General features: G+C 56.5%; 7 protein-coding genes across 7 annotated transcripts; 4 read left to right on the top strand and 3 right to left on the bottom strand.

Annotated features, from left to right (window-relative positions):
* Positions 1-775: 775 nt before the first annotated feature.
* BBK36DRAFT_1125307 (hypothetical protein) lies at positions 776-2,212 on the top strand (the record flags this gene model as incomplete). Its single annotated transcript, XM_024891269.1, has 3 exons — positions 776-1,159; positions 1,219-1,329; positions 1,394-2,212. The coding sequence occupies 3 exons, from the start codon at positions 776-778 to the stop codon at positions 2,210-2,212; spliced, it is 1,314 nt and encodes a 437-aa protein (XP_024747008.1).
* A 2,138-nt stretch (positions 2,213-4,350) lies between these two features.
* BBK36DRAFT_58594 (N-terminal binuclear Zn cluster-containing/DNA binding domain-containing protein) lies at positions 4,351-7,611 on the top strand (the record flags this gene model as incomplete). The annotated part of the gene is made up of 2 exons (XM_024898310.1): positions 4,351-4,460; positions 4,629-7,611. The coding sequence occupies 2 exons, from the start codon at positions 4,351-4,353 to the stop codon at positions 7,609-7,611; spliced, it is 3,093 nt and encodes a 1,030-aa protein (XP_024747007.1).
* Positions 7,612-8,287: 676 nt separating this feature from the next.
* BBK36DRAFT_1125972 (chorismate synthase) lies at positions 8,288-9,562 on the bottom strand (the record flags this gene model as incomplete). Its single annotated transcript, XM_024891333.1, has 2 exons — positions 8,288-9,449; positions 9,528-9,562. The coding sequence occupies 2 exons, from the start codon at positions 9,560-9,562 to the stop codon at positions 8,288-8,290; spliced, it is 1,197 nt and encodes a 398-aa protein (XP_024747006.1).
* Positions 9,563-10,272: 710 nt separating this feature from the next.
* BBK36DRAFT_1161637 (hypothetical protein) lies at positions 10,273-11,571 on the top strand (the record flags this gene model as incomplete). The annotated part of the gene is made up of 2 exons (XM_024894386.1): positions 10,273-11,274; positions 11,341-11,571. The coding sequence occupies 2 exons, from the start codon at positions 10,273-10,275 to the stop codon at positions 11,569-11,571; spliced, it is 1,233 nt and encodes a 410-aa protein (XP_024747005.1).
* Positions 11,572-11,991: 420 nt separating this feature from the next.
* On the bottom strand, positions 11,992-12,559 carry BBK36DRAFT_1143399 (hypothetical protein; the record flags this gene model as incomplete). The annotated part of the gene is made up of 4 exons (XM_024893588.1): positions 11,992-12,012; positions 12,047-12,094; positions 12,240-12,271; positions 12,301-12,559. 4 exons carry the CDS (start codon positions 12,557-12,559, stop codon positions 11,992-11,994), a joined length of 360 nt encoding a protein of 119 aa, XP_024747004.1.
* Positions 12,560-14,900: 2,341 nt separating this feature from the next.
* On the bottom strand, positions 14,901-16,690 carry BBK36DRAFT_1171158 (hypothetical protein; the record flags this gene model as incomplete). Its single annotated transcript, XM_024895540.1, has 4 exons — positions 14,901-14,924; positions 15,039-16,064; positions 16,198-16,202; positions 16,654-16,690. The coding sequence occupies 4 exons, from the start codon at positions 16,688-16,690 to the stop codon at positions 14,901-14,903; spliced, it is 1,092 nt and encodes a 363-aa protein (XP_024747003.1).
* Positions 16,691-17,823: 1,133 nt separating this feature from the next.
* BBK36DRAFT_1125340 (kinase-like protein) lies at positions 17,824-21,631 on the top strand (the record flags this gene model as incomplete). Its single annotated transcript, XM_024891275.1, has 2 exons — positions 17,824-18,056; positions 18,241-21,631. The coding sequence occupies 2 exons, from the start codon at positions 17,824-17,826 to the stop codon at positions 21,629-21,631; spliced, it is 3,624 nt and encodes a 1,207-aa protein (XP_024747002.1).
* Positions 21,632-22,179: the final 548 nt, after the last annotated feature.

Genomic DNA, 22,179 nt, shown 5'->3' with positions numbered 1-22,179 from the left:
AAAGCGCCGGTCCAGAGCCGGTAAGTTGGACCTGTGTTGCGCCGCTCACCTTGAGCGCGTTGATGAGAAAGCGAACCATACTGATCTCTGTCGCTGGATTTAAGGATGCAATTACTGGTAAGCTGTCTCTTGAGACCCTTTTACCGGCTGCTCCTATGAAGAAGATGCAAGTCGCTAACACATGACCCATATTCGCAGCAAAGAAAAGGTAATACAATCCATCCGACTGCAGACACTCTGGAGCTCTCTAACATGTGCGCCACAGAAGAAGAAGTGCGATGAAATCAGACCCATTTGCAGTCGCTGCCAGGACCATGGACAGAGCTGCATATATGAACCCATCAAACCCCGCCAGCGGCGCAGGCAGGAGTCAATCGACGACTCAGCACTGGACGACATCTCGACGGCCATCTTGGAGAATCACGCGCTACCTCGAGCCTCACAGAAACGATTATCCTTGGAGCACTGGGAAACACCGCTGTGGTGCTCCGACATGGGGCTTGACAGCAGCCTTTTAGTGGATGGGAGCATGCAGCAGCCCGCGTCGCCGGCCGAATACAACCAAGGCTTGTTGAATGAAATCTTCACCACCTGGGCCGCCAACACTATCGAGCAGGATGCTGGGCTGAGTGCCGTTGGCCTTGACTTTGTCGCGGCCACTAGCCCCGTGAAAGAGGAGGGAGAGGCTGGAAACGACGATAGCACCGACGGTCAACTCGTTTCCCTCGACGATGTGGTCACCTCAAACTCTGCCTCGCAGCCTCCGTCTCTCGCGATGATTGCTCCTGCATCGGTCGCGTCTCCTACGATCGAGGTTAGGATGCCTGCCTTTGCCGAATTCACCCAGCAAACCAACAGGCGAGCCCTGATTGCTCACTTCACCAATGTGCTGTCCCACCTCATTGTTCTGCGTGAAGATGAGGGCAACCCGTTCCAACGGCTCGTTTTACCCATGTCCCAGAAGAGCCCGGCGGTCTCGAATGCAATCTTTGCCTTGGCATGTGCCCATCTGGAGCACCGAGGTGTCCACAATAGCGAGAAGAGCGTCTACTTTCACAATCAAGCAATCCATGGGTTGACTGCTCTGCTGGCAAAGGGGTGCGATGCAAACAGGAACGAGCTATTGGCCGCCATTATCCTCTTGATTTACTACGAAGTGGTGAGTCGCTCTTGCAGTTGCTTTTGTATTCGCCGCCGTACTCTAACAATCCTGAATAGCTTGTCCAGAACGGGCGTTCAAACATTGTCGACGGTCACTTGAAGGGGGCCATGGCAGTCATGTGTAGCAGCCAAGCACTGTCTGACCCGACGGCCGTCTTCTTGGAAAGGGTGAGTCTACAGCAGACGAACTTTACCACGCCATCAGGGCTAACAGGCAACCCTCTGTGAATAGGCATTTCGATTCTACGATGTCATCGCGGCATTGTCGTTCGACTCTACGCCGCTCCTGCCTGCGCCCGAGAGCGGGAATTTCGCCATGTTCCCTCCCGTCAACTGTCGCGGTGCTACCGTCCCTGATGGAAACGTCGACACGCTGCTTGGGATGGCCACTTCCTTATGGCCCATCATCTACCGGCTCTCGACCCTCGGCGGCCTGAAACGGAAACTTGCTTTGGCTGAGCTGCAGGGCGATGAAGCAGAGACGGCGATGCTGCGAGCGGAATTCGAGATGACGGCATCCTCGGTAGAGCTTGCCCTGGAAGAGTGGGTGCTCCCGACAGACGAATCTTTGCCCAAGGATACGGAGAATCCTATCCTGGCTGGGATTTCAGCGCAAAGGCAGATGCAGAGCATCCTCAACAGCGCCATGGCTTATCGACACTCTGGATTTGTCTACCTTTACCGCAACATCTACGGCTACGACCGGCGTCATGCCGTGGTGCAGCACCATGCGCACATCAGCCTCACCCACTGTGTTGGTACGGTCAAGAATAAAGGCCCCATGGGGGCTCTGCTGTGGCCGCTCTTTGTGGCTTCCTGCGAGGCGGTTGACGAAGCCGACCGAGAGCTTTCCAGGCAGGCGTTTGCGGCGGTATGTGAACGACAGGGCATGACGAATATCGAGCGAGCAAGGTGCATCATCGAAGAGGTCTGGAGACGAGCAGACTGTGGTGAAGATGAGAATGACTTGGTTTTACATTTGGGCGAGCAGAAGAGCGATTTATGGAGAAGGGTCAGCCAAGACATGGGAGTCACAGTGGTCTTTGGGTAGGATGGTGGTCCCCAGGCTTTGATGCGCGCAGTGGGAGGAGCGATCCAGAGGTTTCGATTACCACTTATGACCGGCTGGACAGGCGTACAGGAGTCGGATGGCGATTCTTATTTTCTCGGACGAGGCGTTGGAGATACTATTAGTTGCAAGAACGGCGAAGATATCCATTGGTAGGTGGAGGACCATGATGACAATGATGCGCAGATGAGGAATTCCTGTATGAACATCGGGATAAATTTGATGAATTTGGCCCCTTGGCTTGCTGGAAGCCCATTCATTACTACATGATGAAGAGTGCTTACAAGATGGCATTTGTTGTTGACCGGGTTCTGGAAGATCGTCTCCAAGCTAAACAGGCCATTACCCACAATAATTCAGGGACGATGGTCACAAGATTGGATTTCACGATGATACGAACCGAAACTCCGAAGGATATAGTGATGTGGTCAATGGTATCCCGAATTTCCGTCCAAGGAACAAGCAACTAGGTAGCCGTGAGGAGAAAAGGGCCAGAACAACTCAAGTTGTGCCGCTAGTGGTTAGGCAGACGTATCAACGAAAGGGGTATAGAAGGCCGAGGAGTACGATTTGTATTAGTAGTTTGTGTTGGTAGTTGGTGGACGGGGATGGAATAATAGCCTGAAGACGGTATTAGTCTGGGTGGGAAGAAGCGGTGCGGTGCATTGGGGGCTGGGTAGGTAGTTGAAGCCAGGGTCCAGAGGATCTCTGTGCTGTTGAACAAAAGCTGGCAGATGTTGAAATCGTTGGAGTTGGCCGTCGAGGAGAGGCAGTGGAGTCCTGATATACGGAGTAAGGGGCAGCAGATCAGGTCCAGCCGAGTTTGCTAGTGATACCAGCTGGAGCGTGAGAACTTGGAGGGACGAGGGAGAAGGTACGTACCTCGAGGCGAGGACTGGAGAAGACGCGGGGGTTCCAGTGTATTGGCCATGCACTAACATGATGCTAAAGTGGCCCAATGGTTTCCAAGCTGGACGTTTGCTGTTTCTTGTCTATTCCAGGTCCTGCTCATCGGGGAAACTGATAGACTGAGATCAGCTTGTTCTCCTACTGCCTTGTATAAAAGGATGGAAGGAGTGAGGGCGAGATGTGAGACTGGATCAAGCCCAGTCGAGAGCATCTAGAGACTTGATGGACGATATCCGAGCCAAGCTTTATATCCTAAATTTAGCTGCATGGGGGATGCTGGGATCGAGGGGTACAAGTAGTGCGTACCTTCTTACCTTAGGCGCCTTGGATCGGAGGGGAGTCCAGGGTCAATGTCCGTATGACTTGAAGAGATTGCCCATGTCCGAATTGCATGCTTTACCAGAGAGGACTTGAATGCTCATGTTGATATTTACCCCTGGTACAGGTGAAGCACAAGTACAAGTACCTGACGTGTCTCCCATGTCTGAGCCAAAGAGACATGGCCGAAGAAGCCCTTTCCCACCTTCTAGAAACCGGTTTTGGGGAAGACAAGGCGGGTTGTACCGCGCCGTCGCAGGTACAAGGTCATGCATCGCTGCAACTGGAGCTGCAGATGGCTGCGCCTCCGAGAGGAGTAGCCGGTACCTGACGCAGGGGCGGAAGGCTCACCTTCTGCGGAGTACCGGGCACTCTGCCACCCCTTCTCTCCGTCCTGCATGGGGTAGGCGAGGCGGTACCCGGTACTCTGCCAATTACCCACAAACCGAACTGGAAGCGAATCCTGCAAAGTCGAGTGCAGTCCCGTCTGGCCAACCTCCAACCCCGTTCGGCCTCGAGCATTGAATCTTTTCGCCTGGCCACAGCCCTACGCAGTCGCTTCTTGATGCCCATGCGGTAGCTGCAGGCTGTTACTAGTAGTACTACCTTATACCGACATCGACTTGCCCTCGTCAAGAGACATTCTCTACCTACAGACACCCTGTCGATTCGCCCGCCTGCTGTGCGACCCCGAGCCTTGATTACGCACCCGCGAGAACCGACATCTTCAGCGCCATCTCGAATGGCGTAACCGTCCTTATCAGCCCTCGAGTGCCGACCAAGTCTTCGTGGCCAGCTCGCCGCCCCAGCTGCTGGCCATCTCTGCTGAGCTCGCATGCGTCTTCGTCTCTGCTCCGACTCGCCTCCGTCATGATCATGGTCATGGTCTAGCCATGACAACGCTGCTCAACAACCCGCCGGATTCGGGTCCCCCGCCACGGCAGATTCGCTTCGTACATAACCAGGGCCAGCCGCCCTCCAAGCGACGCAGGATCAATGCAGCGTATGTCCTCCTGGATCCGTGTGACGGTGTTTGTCTGTCCTGCCGCGTCAGCCTCTGGTGGCGAATGGCTGTTCCGGATAGAACAGGCTCAAGAGGGCGCGAGCATAAACGGCTGCGGTGACTATTGAAGCTGATAGATACGCTGAGCTAACCGTCTCTTGCGCGCAGATGCTTGACCTGTCGAAGACGAAAGACGAGATGCGCCGGCGAACGACCGCTGTGCTCGACATGCACTAAGAACGGCCACCAATGCTTGGGCTATCCGGAGGACAGGAAAGACGGCGAGGGCGCGCCAAGGACAGGCGACGAGGATGGAGCTTCAACGGAGGATGCCAACCAAGGCGATGACGACGCCGTGGCCAGGAAACGCGCTGCTTCGGGGCCCGCGAATCGTCCGACGTCTTCTGGAGGAGGCAACCTGCAAGCTACGCCTGCTGTCGCTGGGGCCTCCGCTTCACGACCGCCGCGGCGCAATATCAAACAGACCATCGAACTCGGCGCCGACGCCAACCCAAGCGACGCAGAGCCGCAGCAGTCGCCCGTGATGCATCAGCACCACCACAAGCACCATTACCATCACCATCATCAGGCTCATCTCTCCGTCACATCCGATGACTTGCCTAGCTCGCCCACCCTCCGCCGATCCGCCCCCAGTCGTCGCATCCCTTATTTCCGCTACTTTGGCTCCACGGCCATCGTCCCCGGATTCAAGCAAATGGTCGTCTCCGTTCGCGACCGCCGCCGTTCGACGGGAGGCTCACATTCAGGAGCCTCTCTCCATTCGACTCCCAGCGGCGCGTTAGCCAGCGGCTCGGCCATCGACAGCGACATCGTCCGCGAAGACATTCCCTCCTACGACCCCAACAACTCCGCCCCCGTCCATCCCTTGATTATCCAGCTAGTCAACACCTTCTTCATTCACGTCGGGTGCAACTATCCTTTCCTCCAGAAAGACAAGTTTCTGCGCCATGTCAAGGAGAAACGGGTCGAGCCGATACTGGTCGATGCAGTCTGCGCCATCGCGGCGCGCTTCTCAGATCACCACATCCTAACGGGCGGCAACGACAAGATGCCCCGGACCGAGAGGGGCCAGGTCTTTGCGCAGAGGGCCCGGCAGGCCACCGTCGACACCTTCCCTTGTCCTTCTGTGGGCGCAGTCCAAGCTTGCCTGCTGATGGCATACGAGGGCTTTGGAGAGAACCAGGACAGCGCGCTGTGGATGTACCTGGGCTTGGCCATTCGCATGGCAGTCGATCTTGGCCTTCAAAAGTGCGTGGGTATCCAGTATCAGGGCGAAAAGGATCCTTGGTATACCCGGCATCGAAGTCGGGTTAATGACGACGACCATGACAGCCCGGAGGCGCACAAGGTGGACGGCGTCGATGCACTCAGCCCGGAGGAACAGAAGGAGGTGGAACAGGAGCGCATGTATACGTTCTGGTCCGTCTTCATCTTGGACCGGGTCATATCTTCCGGTACTGGACGGCCGGTGACGATCCGCGACGGTGACTACGAGCTCGCCATTCCCGAGTCCAGCAACGACCTGGCTACCGGCTGGCCAAACCCCTTTCCCGTTTTCATCCAAATCATCAACCTCTATGGCCAAGTGTGCGATGTGCTGAACAATCTTCGCGATGCCCAGGACCTCACGCAGGACAAGTGGGATCAGCTGTCCGAGATGGAGCATCGGCTGACGAAAATGTACAAACACTGGGACCCGCGGCTACAGTTCAACGTCAACAATTTCAAGACGTATCTCGGCATGGGTCAAGGCACCAACTTTATCCTCCTCCACTTTTGGTTCCACGCGCTCTTCATCATCCTACATCAACCGACTCTACTTACCCCCTTTTGCGAACTGAGGAGCGAGCTTCAGCTGCTCTCTGACAGCCGTGAGCTGAGCATGAGCAGCGCCAAAACTATATGTGACATTTTGTCCTTTGCCGACTTGATAGATCCAACGAGTTTTATAGGCAATCCGTTCACAAATCAGCCCATCTATATTGCGGCGTGCGCCTTTCTCATGGAATCGAGCGCCAACAATGCCTCGGAGGGCTCGTCCAGGGAGGGATCGCCTCCCACTCAGGGGAGCCGCTCTAAGCAGCAAACAAAGCACATGAACAAGCAATCTCGGCATTCGCTTCTCGCGTCGGCCGCCAATCAAAACTATCAGCGATGCTACAATTCCCTACAGCAGATCCAGGCATACTGGGGCGGCGTAGGGTACATTCTCACCGCGCTGGATCAGAAATCAAAGGGCAAGTGGGACTGTGAGACGTATACCGTGGAGGAATACGAGAGCACCAAGCTGCCTCCTCCGCGGCCGTCGATTGGCGAGCAGCTCTCCCGGTTCGAGAAGCAGTCCTCGCCCAAGATTGCCGGCTCGCCGATCGCATGGAGTCTTTCCGGAACGGCCAATTCGCCCAACTCCAGCTTGACGCTCATGTATCAGGCTCTCAACGCCAGCAGCGGAGGCCACACCGGTTTCCCCCCTCCTGCGCCGCACACCATGGCGAGGGCTGCGAACGGTTCGTCGCCGGGGAGCATCACGTTGGACCCTATTCGACACACGATGCCGGAAGTGGGCATGTTTACGCCGACGGTTCCGCAGCCAAACATGTCCGCCATTAGGAACTCTCCTCGGCGGCCGTATGCTGCCAGCTCGATGAACGCTGCTGGTGCGAACAACTCGCGCAATCAGCATGTGATGGGATTTGAAGACATTCCAGAAGAGTCGCCGGAGACGAAGGGCCTGATGTCGACTTACACAACATCAGGCCAGGGATACGACGCATATACTACGAGTGTATCCCCGACCAGCGGCAACTCTGGCGGCATGGTCAGTTCTTCCACGGCCGTGACGAGCGCTCCCGGGGGAAACAGCACGAACTCGAATGCAAACAGCAGCAGCAGCAGCAGCAACAACAACAACAACATGTATTTCGCACAAAGCATGGCGTATCAGGCGGCCTGGGGCCCGATGACGGGCAGTAACATGGACGCCATCACGTTCGACAGCCAGGACATTGACATTGAGGCCCTGGGGCTGCAGCAGCCGGATCTGATGGGCGGGTGGCTGGAGTATCTCCCCAGTGACGTGCTGGGGCTGTTTGATGAGCATGGCGAGTCTGGGCAGGGCAGCGGCCATTAAGGACGTTTTTTGTCTGGTTTCTTGGCTTATCTTTCTTTTTCTCTTGTTCTTTGAAGTGTTGGTGTATGTGATGGATTTCTTGGGGGGAGATTGACTGTTTGGTTGGCGCTTTTTTGATATGATATGTTGGCGATGTGAAAAGGTGTTCTTTTTGGGGGGATAATATTTGGACGACGACTTACCTACCTTGTCTTGTTATATATACATAATGTCTACGGTATACGATCATGTACACGCATATAACATACAGCGATAGTACCTCCAATCAGTGCATATATATGACTACGGCCACTAGAGACATAGGGGAGATGAAAGGGCTGTGGCTGAGAAACAGATTTCACATTCATGATGTTTCCTACTACTTGTGTGTGTTGGAAAAGCGATCTGCCTTCATTTTGCAAAAAAGGGTCTATAATATCCTAACCTCGTTCGATGCTCCTATATAGACATACACGTATATGTGTGTGTGTGTGTATATGTGTGTGTGTTTGTCTTAGATCCCAACTTGGCTTTTTTGTTGAAACTTTTGTCGTCTCCCATGTTGTTGAACCTTTTGATATCCTTCAAGCCCACCCTCTCTTCCTTTCGCCCCCTTTCCCCCCCACCTTTTTCTCACGTTGCAAGGAACCCAACTCCCAAACTCCATGTTTCATTTCTTGGGCAAGTTTCCCACGTCCTATGAGCTCTTGCGCATCTGGATGGACACCTGCCTCGCGTGCTGCGCCATGACGGCATCGGCAATGGCCAGCGCGGCCATGGCCTCGACAATGGGCACGGCGCGCGGCACGACGCAGGGGTCGTGGCGGCCCTTGGCAGCAAGCACGCCCTCGCCGGAGCCGTCGTAGAGGGCGGTGGTCTGGTCCTGGCCAATGGTGGCGGGGGGCTTGAAGGCGACGCGGAAGAAGATGGGCATGCCGTTGGAGATGCCGCCCTGGATGCCGCCCGAGTGGTTCGTCTTGGTGACGAGGCGCGAGCGCGGGATACCCAGCTTGTGCTCGGCGGCGGAGACGGCCTGCTCGGGCGCGGGCGCAAAGGGGTCGTTGTGGCGGGAGCCGTTCATCTCGGCGCCGAGGAAGCCGGAGCCGACCTCGAAGCCCTTGACGGCGGGGATGGACATCATGGCGTGGCCGAGCGTGGCCTGCAGCTTGTCGAAGCAGGGCTCGCCGAGGCCAGCGGGGGCGTTGCGGATGACGCAGGTGACGGTGCCGCCGGTGCTGTCCTCCTGCGCCTTGAGCTCGGCGATGCGGGCCTCCATGCGGCGCGAGGTTTCCTCGTGCGGGCAGCGGACGGGCAGGAAGGAGTCGACGTCGGCGCGGGTGAGCGTCTGGGCGAGGCTGAGGAAGACGGGGTCGGCGCTCATGGCGTCGGCGTCGCCAAAGAGCTTGATGTTGCCGACGGAGGAGACGAAGGCGACGATCTCGACGCCGTAGGCCTCGCGCAGCCACTTCTCGGCGACGGCGCCGGCGGCGACGCGGCCGATGGTCTCGCGCGCGCTGCTGCGGCCGCCGCCGGACGAGGCCTTGATGCCGTACTTTTCCAGGTACGTCCAGTCGGCGTGGCTGGGGCGCGGGTACAGGTCGATGGTCTGGTTGCCGTAGTCCTTGGGGCGCTGGTCCTCGTTGGGGACCGTCAGCAGGATGGGCGTGCCGAGCGTCCGGCCGTCCTCGGTGCCCGAGTGGATGGTGACGCGGTCCTTTTCGTTGCGCGGCGTCGTGATGGACGACTGGCCGGGGCGGCGGCGGTTGAGCTGCGGCTGGATGTCGGCCTCGGTGAGGGCCAGGTTGGGCGGGCAGTTTTCGATGATGCACGACACGGACTTGCCGTGGGACTCGCCGGCCCTGGGAGGCCACTGTTAGCTGGGGCTCTATTTCAGAAGAAGGAGGAGGAGAAAGAAGAGTTCCTGGGGGGGGACATACGTGGTGACCTTGAAGTAGTGGCCAAAGGAAGACATGATGAATGGCTGGAGATGTGAAAGAAGCTGATAAGAGGAGATGGAGGAGGAGGATGAAAGGAAGTGAAGACGGGGCAAAAAAGGCGAGGATATCAGTCAATCAGCCTGTTTTTTTGCGTGTTGGACAGTCGAGGCGGAGGAATTGGGACCGACTGAGGGATAATATTGAAGGAATGACGGTCTGAAGAAGAAGCTCGTCTCTTCGGAGTTGCTGGTCTTCGGAGTTGCTGGACTCTGACGCTGACTGCAAATTTGGGTGATGACTGCATGTGCGGTATCAGCGATAAGCCGATTTCGGAATCGTGGTGTCTGCTCTGACCTGGGCTGCCTCTTTTTAGGCGGGGGAGGGGCATTTACTTGATGAAGGGCTACCCTGGAGCTGGACACAGGATTGGGACTTAGGAGATTTACATGAAATGATTATAATGAATCATTAGGTACTTGTTCAACTCACTCATTCAATTGAGGAGAATATCTTATCAAGACTAAGTAGTACTCGGCTGTGTAGTTGTGGTGGCTCAAGCAAAGCCTCAATCCTCAACTCCGGCCAGCTTCGGCTTGTCAACTACACGACGTCTACATCACAAACTTCACCTTTTCCTTGCATCACTCACTCACTCACCACGCCAGCCGCGCATCAACCACCATGATACCCTCAATACGCCTCCGTTAAATAAAAAATCTCTTCAACCCTCCTCCAGCCCTTCACAATGAAAGCCTCCCGCCTGCTGAGCCGTAGCACCATCCCCCGTCTACGCACCTCATCCCTCTCACCACTCTCACCACATCCATCTCCCTCCCCTCCAGCAGCCTCGCCCACCTCCCGCTTCTCAACAGACGCAGCCTCCCACCCGTCCAACCGCGTGCAAATCCACCTCTCCCGCTCCACAGACCCCCTCCTCAACCTCTCCGTCGAGCACCGCCTCCTGCAGACCACGCCCCCCGATTCCACCGTCCTCACGCTCTACATCAACGCCCCCAGCATCGTCTTCGGCCGCAACCAGAACCCATGGCTCCAGGTCAATCTCAACCGGCTCGCGCAGATTGCGCAGAACCCGTCCGCTGCCGGCTGGACTGATGCGGCGATTCAGTTGGTGCGTCGAAGGTCCGGAGGAGGTGCCGTCTTCCACGATGCAGGCAATGTCAACTTCAGTGTCATCTGCCCCCCTGAGCAGTTTGACCGCAACAAGCACGCGGAAATGGTGGTGCGCGCGCTGAAGGCGCTGTCAAGGCCGAACACGCGCGTCAACGAGAGACACGACATTGTCATGGACGTGGCATCATCAAACACAGAAAAGGCGCCGTTCAAAGTCTCGGGCTCGGCGTACAAGCTCACGCGTCTGCGATCGCTGCATCACGGCACCTGTCTCCTCCGGAGCCCCAACCTGTCCAGCATCTCCGGCCTGCTGCGGTCTCCTGCCCAGGGGTACCTCGATGCTCGCGGCGTGGACAGTGTGCGCAGTCCCGTCCGGAATGTCGACGTGGACAATGGCGAGTTCAAGGATGCGGTTGCGAGGGAGTTTGAGAGCATGTACGGAGAGGTGCAGCTGCGCGACGAGTTTGATGACGCGGCGCTCCAGGTGGAAGAGGTTCGAAAGGGATACGAGGAGCTCAAGTCGAAGAGTTGGACTTGGGGCCAGACGCCGCGGTTCACGTTTTCGACGCACCCTACGCAGGAGGATCCTCGGCCGCGGGCAGAGCTGCCCTTTGATGTAAGTGTTACGCTCGTTTCATCTGACGCTGTATTCCTAACTTTGCTGACGGGCCTTGTTCTTCAGCTAAACATGCGGCTTGTTGCCAATCACGGTGTCATTGAGGACATGGACATCAAGCACAGGAATGGCGCTACCGTTGATGGCTTGGACGCCTCTGTCTTGCATGGGACTCGAGTATGGGAGATTGAGGACTGGGCGTCGTCGCTTGCTCGAGCCGGTCTCGGGAGCAGCCTCAGCGAAGAAGCAGGCCAATGGCTGAATCATATGTTTGGCACCGAGTATACCAGGATGTAACAGCAGAGATACCTTGGAGAGTACCATTTCCGATAGAGCGTGCCCTTTCCTCCTGTAAGATCAGAAATTGCTCGTTGTGATACAAGTTCCGGCGAAAACCCCCCTTTCATGCCATGACCTGACGCCTTCACTTCTTGAACTCGACGATGGCGTTGAAGACCTTGACTGTCTCTCCCCGAGCAAGAGGCACGCCTTCCTGTCCCGTGCTTTGGCCATACCACCGGGACCAAGTCGAATCAGCCTTAGTAAAGATGATGACTTCACGCCCTTCGGCAACGAGTCTTGTCTCGTCCTTTACGTTGAACTCGTGCCATCCTTCGAGATACCTTCTCTGGCCACGCAATACGGCGGTCTCGCTCTCCTGGTCCGACATTTCCGGAATGGAACTGAGGTTCGGGGCCGGTTTCTTTTGTTCTGTGCTCAACGGTTTCGTTCTCTTATCTTGTAAGCGTTTTCAGTTGGTTATGCCGCTTACGGGGAGTTGTGTCCAGTAGTTGTAGGGTTTAAAGTCGTTGTTGGGCACCTATATGTATTCGGTGCATGATCCCTGATGCCTAAAAGCCCGGGGGCTGAGAGGAGCCGAGTCGAATCTCGGTCCGGGGGGGGGGGGGGGGGGGGGGGGGGGGGGGGGGGGGGGGGGGGGGGGGTCCAATGTCAATGTCACGCACAATATTGCCCGTTTGCCTCATAGGATATTTATCTGTTTGGCTTCAGTCAAGTTTCGGGGACCCTTTTCCGTCCTGAACTCGACGATGGCGTTGTACACTCTCACCCGATCTCCTGGATCAAGAGGCTCGCCTCCCGGCCCCGTGCCGTCGTCAATCCAAAAGGAATTCCTCCCGCTCTCAGGGTAGATGTGGATTTCACGCCCCTCGGCAACGAGCCTTGTCTGGTCCTTTACGTGGAACTCGTGCCATCCTTCAAAGTGCCTTCGCTGGCCGCGCAGTACGGCGGCCGCGGCCTCGGAATCGGTCTCGCGGTCTGGCATTCTTTTCTGAATGGAACTGAGGACGATGAGCTGAAAAAGATGTTGTGTATATCTTTATGGAGTTTAGTAAATATGATACGGAGTATCATGATACGGACGAGGTGATTGTGTTCGATACCGGACTTGAGGCGTTATTAGGCACCTATTTGCTTGCATATTCTTGATGCCCAAGAGGCTGGGGGCTGGAGAGGAGCCGCGTCGGATCTCGGGTCAAATGTCAATGTCACGTAACATGAATGCCTCCAACCTGCGCGTCAAAATAGATTGCAGCTCACCTCTGCAAAACAAATACTATGAATCAACTGCAAGAAAATGCAGGTACAAACTTCTCCGGCTCCAGGAAGACGCAGGTACAAAACCATGCCCACAATGTAATAAAATCTGCCTCCACTTGGAGATGGTCTCATGTTCTGCCTCAAACGTTGTCTTACCTTGGGTATACATACTTGTTCGGTCGCACCGTGACATTGTTTGGCTGACAACGCGCTCTTATCCGGCGTATCATCTAGAGGAATCCGTCCCTGTACCAAAAAGCACGTCGCTGAAAGTGCCGTCATTCTCAAGTAGCGAAGAGGGTGGTTGACGAGAGCGGCAGGTCAACGTACCCGTTTGCCACGATGCCTTCATAATATGGCCCTCAAGCTGCTCTCATCAATTCTAACCTTTGACATTGCCACAATCTTGTGAAAAAGGACCTTCTCTTGGCCACCGTCATTGACAAGCTATGTATCAACTGTCTATATTGGACATCAAGGCCTATTCGTCCTGAACATGGGCCAGGTCGTTTGGGTCTTCCTGCCGGTGATTGCCTCGACATTGAGCCCTCCTCTCCTATTGTGCTTTACGTCTCCTCCAACTCTTAGACACCGTAGCCATGCTCTTAAAGGGTTTCCATTTCGCTGCAAAGTCTTGCATGAAAACAGTGTCGAAATGCAGTCATTTTCCCATACACGATGGGAAGCCAAGCAGTGCCTGATTGCCCCCTTTTAGTTCATCCACAGCCATGGCTACAAAGCGAATATCTACAGAAAATTAAAGCCAGCGAGAGCGAGCTTGTCCATTACACAAAGAGGCCCCGACTCTCTGCGGCTCATACCTGATCGAATCCCCGCCTGCAAAGATTCGAACGAGCGCGTAATGCATGTAGTGGATGGGGCTGATGCTGCTTCTCCTCTGAGGGGACTGGCAGAACTATGGCATATAACTATACAGTTAGAGGGTGTTGAGACGAGTTGCGAGATGTTTGATGGGGATGAAGTGTGCATATCATGTTATAAGAGGTTGGAATCAAATTACAAGATCGTCATTGGTGTAGTGAAGGCTGCTGCCATCCATCCACCGCACATCTTTGGCTCAACTGGAGCATGCATCATGCCGCATATCGAGTTTTAACCTGAAGGGATGATGGGATCAAGCCTGACACCTACATAAACGACCTGTAATACTCTTCTCCAACGCATGGAAAGCATCGGTATAACAACCCGCGCCACAAACACCATCTCCAATCCCCAATCCTTCGTCCACCTCGACACACCCCTTATCCATCACATATCGTATATCACATACTCACGCTCTTACACTCTCACACTCACACATCTCACTATCTGCACAATAGAAACCGTCGAGTCCCCAATCCGTCGGCCATTCCACGTCGTACAACGACCGTCCCCCGTATTCGCATCCAGCATAATTCTTCCACGCGGCCCGTCATACACGGCCAGACTCATGCAACACGTGTCCATGCATGGGGATGACAAAAGCTCGCATCTTCACAAGACGCCCGCCACGTAAGAGCAAACAGGTAAAGGAGGCAGCAGCAGCAGCAGCAGTAGTGTGTTCGAGGAGGCCAACGTTGGCGTCCATTGCCCATCCATATCTCATCTATTTGACCCGACATCTACCTCTAGCTCTTCAGTAGCAGGAGCCAATGACGACTGCCTGTAACAAGTCATTATCTATAGCTGTCAACATCAGAGTGTCTCAAGTCCTTTGTGTGTGTGTAATACCGTGCACGCGGTACTGTGCCCCGACAACGCCCGTTCCGTATTACTGGTACGTCGCATATAAAGTCCGTCACGCGCCTAAAAATAGCTGCTGCCTTGGCCCAGGCAGAACGTGGTCAAGGCGACGACGTGTGCAAGAAATCAGGCTCTCTGTTGCTCTTCCCTCCAAGTGTCCAAATCTGATGGGAGAGTGGTGCTGTATTCCAAGTCACCACGGCAGTTGAACCACTAAAACGCCGCGCTCTATATGACAGTCTTTCCAAGGGGTGATGGTGTATGTGCAGAGTTCTTGATCGGCTTATTTGTGATTCGTCGCCTTGTTCTTTTCGGACATTTACTCAACAAAAGCCCATCGGGATTGCCTAGTAAGATGCGAAATTACGAATTAGCTGATCGTTCCCAAACAAAGGCACCACCATGTCGTCGAGCCGTAATCTAATAAGCTTTCGCAGTCAAAGTCGTGCCAACAGACTTACTTGCTTAGCTCCCGCCCATGGCGCCGAGAGATCTGCAGCCTCAACTGATGATGACGCCGGGCCGCTGTCTTGTGAAGGCGGGTAAGATGGCCGACGATGGTAGGGCTTGATGAATCTATGGCTGTACGGCGGCTCGTTTGAGTTTGTCGGAATCCACTCGTTCACCGCTGTGCTGAACCGGCCAGGCAGAAAGACGTTGTCGGACTCTTTGACAGTCGGCTTTCGATTCGAGCTTGTGGCTGAGTGTCCCAACAAATCGTCACTGTCCAGGTCGAATCCATGAGGAACCAAAGAGTAGAGCACATTACTATATGCAACATGATCCGAGTTGAAGACGGCCTGATTGGTGCTCGATCTGCCAGACTCGGCGGGCGTGTCATCAGCCCGTATTGATGATGACGTCGGGCCCTCGGGTCTGATCAAGGCAGCATAAGCAGCTATTCTTGGCGTGGTAGTCTGCGAAAGACTTGCCCGAGAGTGAGGGCCTACGGCTGCAGCTAGGGGGGCGTTGACGACGCTCGTGTCCGAAGTTGTGTCTAGAGGTGCCGAGCCACGGTGATGGGAGGCTGCGAGCGGCGCCTGGAGATCCGGCGAGGACTTCCTCAGAGTCACATTGGCTACGGTCCTTGTCAACGTCTTCGTTGTGGTTCTCGTCGTACTTCGTGTCGTCCTGGTTGTCGCCTTAGAATTGGCCGTGAGGGCGTTAATGCCGCTACTGAGCGTCGCGGTCTCATCCTGGCCTAGGAAAACAGCATCGTAGTACTGGCACAGCTGGGCCTCGTCCGGCCTCGGGGGCAGCGCGCCGGGCTCCGTCTCGGGCTCGGGCCTGACATTGGACTTGTTCAGCTGGAGGGCGAGGCGTTTGTGGGCCCTGCGCTTGCGCTGGGAGGCGACGAGCTGCAGGCGGCGGCGTTGGATGCGCTCCTCCGGCGTCAGGTTGAGCGAGGGCCGGCCCCGTTTCGCCATGGAGGTGATGCTGCCGCGGACGACGACGATGGTGATGTCGAGATCAAGATCGTGACCAAGCTCGTAAGCAAGATCCTAACCAAGATCGTGACCAAGATCGTGGCCGAGATCGATCAGGATTCGGACGGAGAAAGAACCATGGCAGCAGAGATGGAGTGAGCATCAAGCATGTGATGTTCCTCTTCTTTCTCACATGTTCTTCTGCTGGGCACAAGTGCCTTAAGGTATGACGAAAGTCGGGGTAGCCGGGGGTTGAAGAAGAAAAACAATGGGGACGCAAGCAAGGGACGGCGTGTGATTGGCCACGGAAATTATTCAGCGTACAAGGCATCTGTCGCCTGCAGCACAGTTATTGAGTGGCCTTGGGCACTGTGACTGGATACTGCGGGTGTCTGATTTGCAGTTGTCGCTGCTACGGTCGCATCTGCTGGAGCATCGTGGTGTCATTGCCCGCTAGAAGAGAAGCATCGAGGTCATCGCAATACGGAGTACAGTCGCATTGTGCTGGAGCCCTGCAGCCGTCTCCAAGGTGTCGTCGCCGGCGCATGGCTGCTGCTGCTGCTGCTGCTAGCAGAAGTGACTCGTCATACGGGCGTCACAGTGCGATCTTCCAATTGGCCCGCGGGCGCAGCACTTATCTCTGCCTTACCTAATTGCATCGCCTGTCCCGCCCCGACTCTCGCCATTGCCCAAGAGGCCGAGATAAGTGCAAAAGGCGCGCCGTGATTGGCCTGGCCGGCGCTGCGCTGGCTGCGAGGTTAATGGCTGGGTTTCTGGTGACGTTTCTGCTCTTGTTTGCAGCTCCACCAAAAAGTTTCAAGGCGAGAGTGCTACTCGTCAGTGCCTGTCCCAACTGGGCGGACAAAGGATTCGGTTCAGCGCTGGCAGTCTTGTCACTGTTCGTTATCTCTCCCCAACAAGGCCAGCGGTGCAGATACAGTTCAGGGCGGCCGTATAACCAGACAGCAACAACTCTGCTTGCATTCAGTGGCCAGCCATCATCATATATAATATATATAGGCCCTCATTTCAGTCACCCCTTTATCTCCAGCCGTCGATCACCACCGTCACCCTCACGTACTCGTACAGGTATCGTATGCCGATTACAGGCGCTGCTGCTAATACTGGCACACACACCACCTCGCTCGCTCCCTCACCAAGGCCAGCCCTCAGCTTATCGCCGGTACGTCGCCTCCAGGTACCTCGCCCGCCCCCGGCCGTACCTTGCGTGCCCCCCCAGGCTGCATCTGGCCCGCCCTCCAGCAATCCCTAGCCGGGATAGTACTAGGCGGTACGTCGCGGCCAAGTACTGCGCAGGCGGTGGCCAGCACACCCCCGCTCATACTCCTACTGTGTGCCGCTTCTGGGCGGCCCCATCGCGGTTGGTAGCCAATCCAACCTGCCCACTTGATTTCTGGAGCAAGACTCGATCCTCGCAACCTTCGCAAACTCCAAAGGCCTCAAAACCGTCGACCAGCGTGACAGCCGCGATTCGCTCCATCCTGCCTCGTTTCTTTTGTTCTCTGCCGCCCTCACACGCCTCGACCATCCTCCGCACTCTGCACTGCTCCGATCTCGACTTCGATCCCGCCGGTCCTGGTGCTCTGCTCGCCGACGAGCCGCTGCCCCTCGAGCCAGTTTTGCACGCGAGACGATGCTGTCCTAGCAGTCCACGCCTCGACAACCGCTGTGACCCGGCAATCTCGAGGCTTTTCCCGCTCTCGCCGCGATCCCTCTCTCTCCCTCGTCCGATCCGACCGTTCCATCGCCGTCCCTTTGTCCCGTCGCAGCGCTCCCGCTCCGCTCAGCGCCCGCCATCATGGACGGCCAGCCCCAGCCGCAGCCGAAGCCGGCGCCCTACACCCATCTGTCTCAATTGTCGTCGCTTCCCCTGCGGACCGCCAACAGCACGCCCACGACGTCTCCCGGCCTCTACAGTCCCGTTGCCAGGCACGGCCACATGCCCAACTCGTCCGTCTCGGAGAACAACTCGCCCGCCCCTATGTTTGAGAGCCCCTACCTGCACCCGCTGCAGACCCACCGAGTCCGAGAGTATGTCCTGACCAGGTTTTCTTCGTCGTCTCGAGCATCCCCGACGTGTCCACGGCATGTCTGGGCGTCAACACCAGATCTTGACCATTTGGTCTCGATCGTGCTGTTCTGCAATCATGCGTCTTACCGCTTTCACTGTCCTTCCAGAGCCATTGACTAATTTTTCTCTTCTCTTTTTGTCTAGGACCCATAAAGCTCTCATCGACTCCGATGCCAACACCGGCCGCAAATCGATCAATCAGTATGAAGTGATCGAAGAAATTGGCCGGGGCATGCATGGCAAGGTCAAGCTGGCCCGCAATACCGAGACCGGCGAAAACGTCGCCATCAAGATCATCCCGCGCTTCTCCAAGAAACGACGACTCGGCAAGGTGACGGCCATGTCTCCCCAGGACAAGACCAAGAAGGAAATTGCCATTCTCAAAAAGATCAGACACCCCAACGTCGTCGCCTTGCTCGAAGTCATTGACGACCCCGAGCTGAAGAAGATCTACATGGTGCTGGAGCACGTCGAGCTGGGCGAGATTGTGTGGCGCAAAAAGGGACTGCCCCATGTCTGCCTGTATGAGCGGAGGAGGGCCGAGCGCGAGATGCGCGGGGAGGCGCCCACCCCCGAGGAGCAGATGTACGACAAGATCCTCGAGCGCCGACACGCCGTCAAGGAGCTCAAGCGGGCCAAGATGGCTCGCAACAACAGCGGCCCCGGCGACTACTGGAGCGTCGAACACGGCGCCGCCGACGACGTGAGCACCGTCCCCTCGTGGTCCCGCATCTCCTCCAGGGAAGACTTTGCGGCTGTCGACGGCACCGTGTCCCTCCCCATCTCCCGCCGGTCCTCCATGGCCCCTTCTCACTCTTACTCCATGGCTTCGTCGCCCGGCGCAATCGGAGAAGACGATTGGCATGACGACGACCTCGTCACCCCCGGCCCCTCCCAACCGCAGCCTCCCCCCCTCTCCACCAGCGCCTTGGAGCGTGCCAATTTTGCGTCCTATGCCAACAATGACGAGACCATGAGCTTCCGCGACCGCTCCCCCAGCATGGCTGACTCCATCATCTCCCACATGTCCTCCATCGACTACAACCCCCGTGCCCACGACCCCTTTGCTGACGACTTCTCCTACGTCCCCTGCTTCACCTTTGACCAGGCGCGGTCCGCCTTTCGCGACACCGTCCTCGGTCTTGAATACCTGCACTACCAGGGCGTCGTCCACCGTGATATCAAGCCTGCTAATCTGCTCTGGAGCAAAGACCATCGCGTCAAGATCTCCGACTTTGGCGTGTCTTACTTTGGCCGTCCTATTCGTGATGGCGAGCCGGATGATCTGGTGTCCGAATCCGAGGCAAAGGACTTTGACGATGACTTGGAGCTCTCAAAGACCGTTGGCACCCCCGCCTTCTTCGCCCCGGAGCTCTGCTACACCGACCCTGATCAGGCCCAGCCCAAAGTGTCCGAGCAGATTGATGTGTGGTCCCTCGGTGTGACTCTTTACTGCCTCATCTTTGCCCGTATTCCCTTCCTCGCAGAGGACGAGTTCCAGATGTTCAGGAAGATTGCCACCGAGGAGGTGTACATTCCACGCAGGAGGCTGATGCCCGTGGACCCCTCAACCTCGCCGGCCGTGACGTCCCTCTACAAGCGCCAGAACACGCGCCCCTACCGTGACGACAATGACGTCGAATACGAAGACGTGGATAATCTCTTGTACGACCTGCTGCGCCAGATGCTCACCAAGAACCCGGAAAAGCGAATCCGCCTCAAGGATATCAAGAAGCACCCCTGGGTCCTCCAGGGACTGCCGAATCCGCGAGCATGGCTGGAGGAAACCGACCCGGCTAGGCCATCCAGTGGCCGCAAGATCCAGGTTGACGAAAGAGACCTGTCTTCTGCCGTCGTGCCTCTGACTTTTCTCGAGCGGGCCCGATCTGTTGTCAGAAAGGCCGTCGGGAGAGTCATGCACCCGTTGGTTGACCGCAGCGAGAGCCGATCACGTCGACGGGCTGCCAGCAGTGTCGCTAGCTCCGGAGGCGACAGCATGCCGAAGCCCGTCCTCCCCGCGGCCCCGGCTACGAATCCTCCTACCCCTTACATGGACAGGCGTCGCAGCATTCGCCCGGATGAGTATTTTCCTCCCGTGCCTGAGAGAAGCTCCCCTCCCAAGATGGAGCGGCACTCCTCCGACTTTGTGAGCACCCACAGCGGCGTGGAAGCTGTTGCCTACGACCCCATGGCTACCGTACTGCCGCCCCTGACCACGCCGTCGGGCGTGACTCGGGGCCGCTCTCACAGCGAGCTGGACGAGGCGGCCACGTCCAACTTTCGGGGCGATCCCAACCTCGGCTCTGGCCGCAATGGCGGAACCCTGCGGGCGAGGAACTTTGGGCAGTTTTTGCCCTTGACGCCTCACACCGTCCCGCCTACGCCTTCTTATGACAGGAACCCTCCCTACCGCCCGGAGCTACCGAGCGCCAGGTCAGAGCTCAGCTCTCTGAGAGTCGACTCTGTCCGCTCGCCCTCAAAGGACCGCGGCCTCTTTGCGAGCCCCGATAAGCGCGCCACTCCGCAAGTCGCCCTCAACACTGCCGTGGCTCCCGGCAACATTCCTGGCCTGCGAAGCACGCGCTCCATGCGCTCTGTCGACCTGGGCAGGAACAGATATAGCCACGCTCTGTCGTCGTCTCCCTTGTCATCGTCGCCGCAGTCCATCCCCACCCACTCATATCATCAGCACAGACACCTCCAGTCTGATCCCAACTTTCATCACCGGTACCAGGATCGCCCGATCACCGCCCACCGTATAGACAACGGAGGCGATAGCAAGTCTCCTCTTACTCGCACGCCTTCCACGATGAGCCCCGAGCCCACTTACCATGGGTCGTATGTCAGCGAGGATGGCTCAGCCGACATGGGGAGCCAATGGTCGCGTCTTGCCAACCAGGACTGGCAGTCCGATGCCCCGTCGCGAAGGGGCACCATGGAGATTGCCAAAACCGCGAGCACCGACTCCATGGATCATCTGGGCACGCCCCTGACAAGCCCCAGCGAGACAGCCAGCCCCGTGGCCGCCTGCCCACCAGCTAACGGCTCGTCTCAGCGGATGTTGGTTTTCCAGTCCGACCCGTCGCTGCCGGCTCTCCTCAGCGGCGCCAGCTCTGTCTCGGCGGACTTGGAGGGCGAGCTGCTGCAGAGGCCGGGGACGGTGGATCCGCAGGCCCTTTTGCAGACCAAAGACTCGCTGACGCCTCCAGCGCTCGGAAAGGAGCCCACTGGCGGCTTTCCCATTGACCAAGTCTTTGAGAACTCATCATCCATGGAAGGCGTCCCCATGCGAGTCAAGATTGACAATAGCGGCCCGACCTCGGACCCGCGTGGCGCCAGCCAGCAGCATCACAAGCAGGACGAGGACGACAACGATGATGACAGTGACGAGGGGCTTCTACTCATGGCCAAGCCTAAGAAGCGACCGCCAGTGACTACGAGACACAGGCCCTTTGAGGCTAGACGGCGGGACACCAACATTAGCAACATTAGCACGGCGAGCGATGAAACGGCTAGGAGAGTGAATATCTCTTGAATATCCCTCCAGACATGAGAGGGGAAACAGGCCTTTGCTCTTCGCGGCCGCCCAATTCCTTTCTACTTATCCTACGGCCTCTTTCTTCTTTCTAACGACAACTATTAATGGGTGTGGAGTGTCCTTGAAGCGGTAACGGTATGGATGAACCACGACGCCACGAAGAAATGGCTGCATCATCAACTTCAACATTATCATTACGGGGGAATTGGAGCTATTGGAATGGTTGGAAATTTACATCTTTTAATCACCTTGCTTGATTATTGGGGATAACAATGGCTGGATGGCGGGCGTTCTGATCATGTCTTGTTTTTATCATGATTGCATCGTGGCTTGCCGGTATCGCATGCCCTCTCGAAATATCCCGGGGACCCTGGAAACGGCTTTTATCATTCTTTTTTGTAATTTCTATACCAGCTTCTGTTTGTTCTTATAGAGGCTGGGAACTAGATTGGGTCCTTTTATGTTATGTTTGGGTCTTTTCTGTATCTCTTATTAGTTAGTCATAGGGAGCTATGGGAGCTATGGAGTTTTTCGCCTAGGGTATG

This window comes from Trichoderma citrinoviride (genome assembly GCF_003025115.1).
Source record: "Trichoderma citrinoviride strain TUCIM 6016 unplaced genomic scaffold BBK36scaffold_12, whole genome shotgun sequence".
Taxonomy (NCBI): Eukaryota; Fungi; Ascomycota; class Sordariomycetes; order Hypocreales; family Hypocreaceae; genus Trichoderma; species Trichoderma citrinoviride.
Note: the sequence above shows the minus strand (reverse complement) of the source record. Positions and strands in the feature narration are given on the sequence as shown.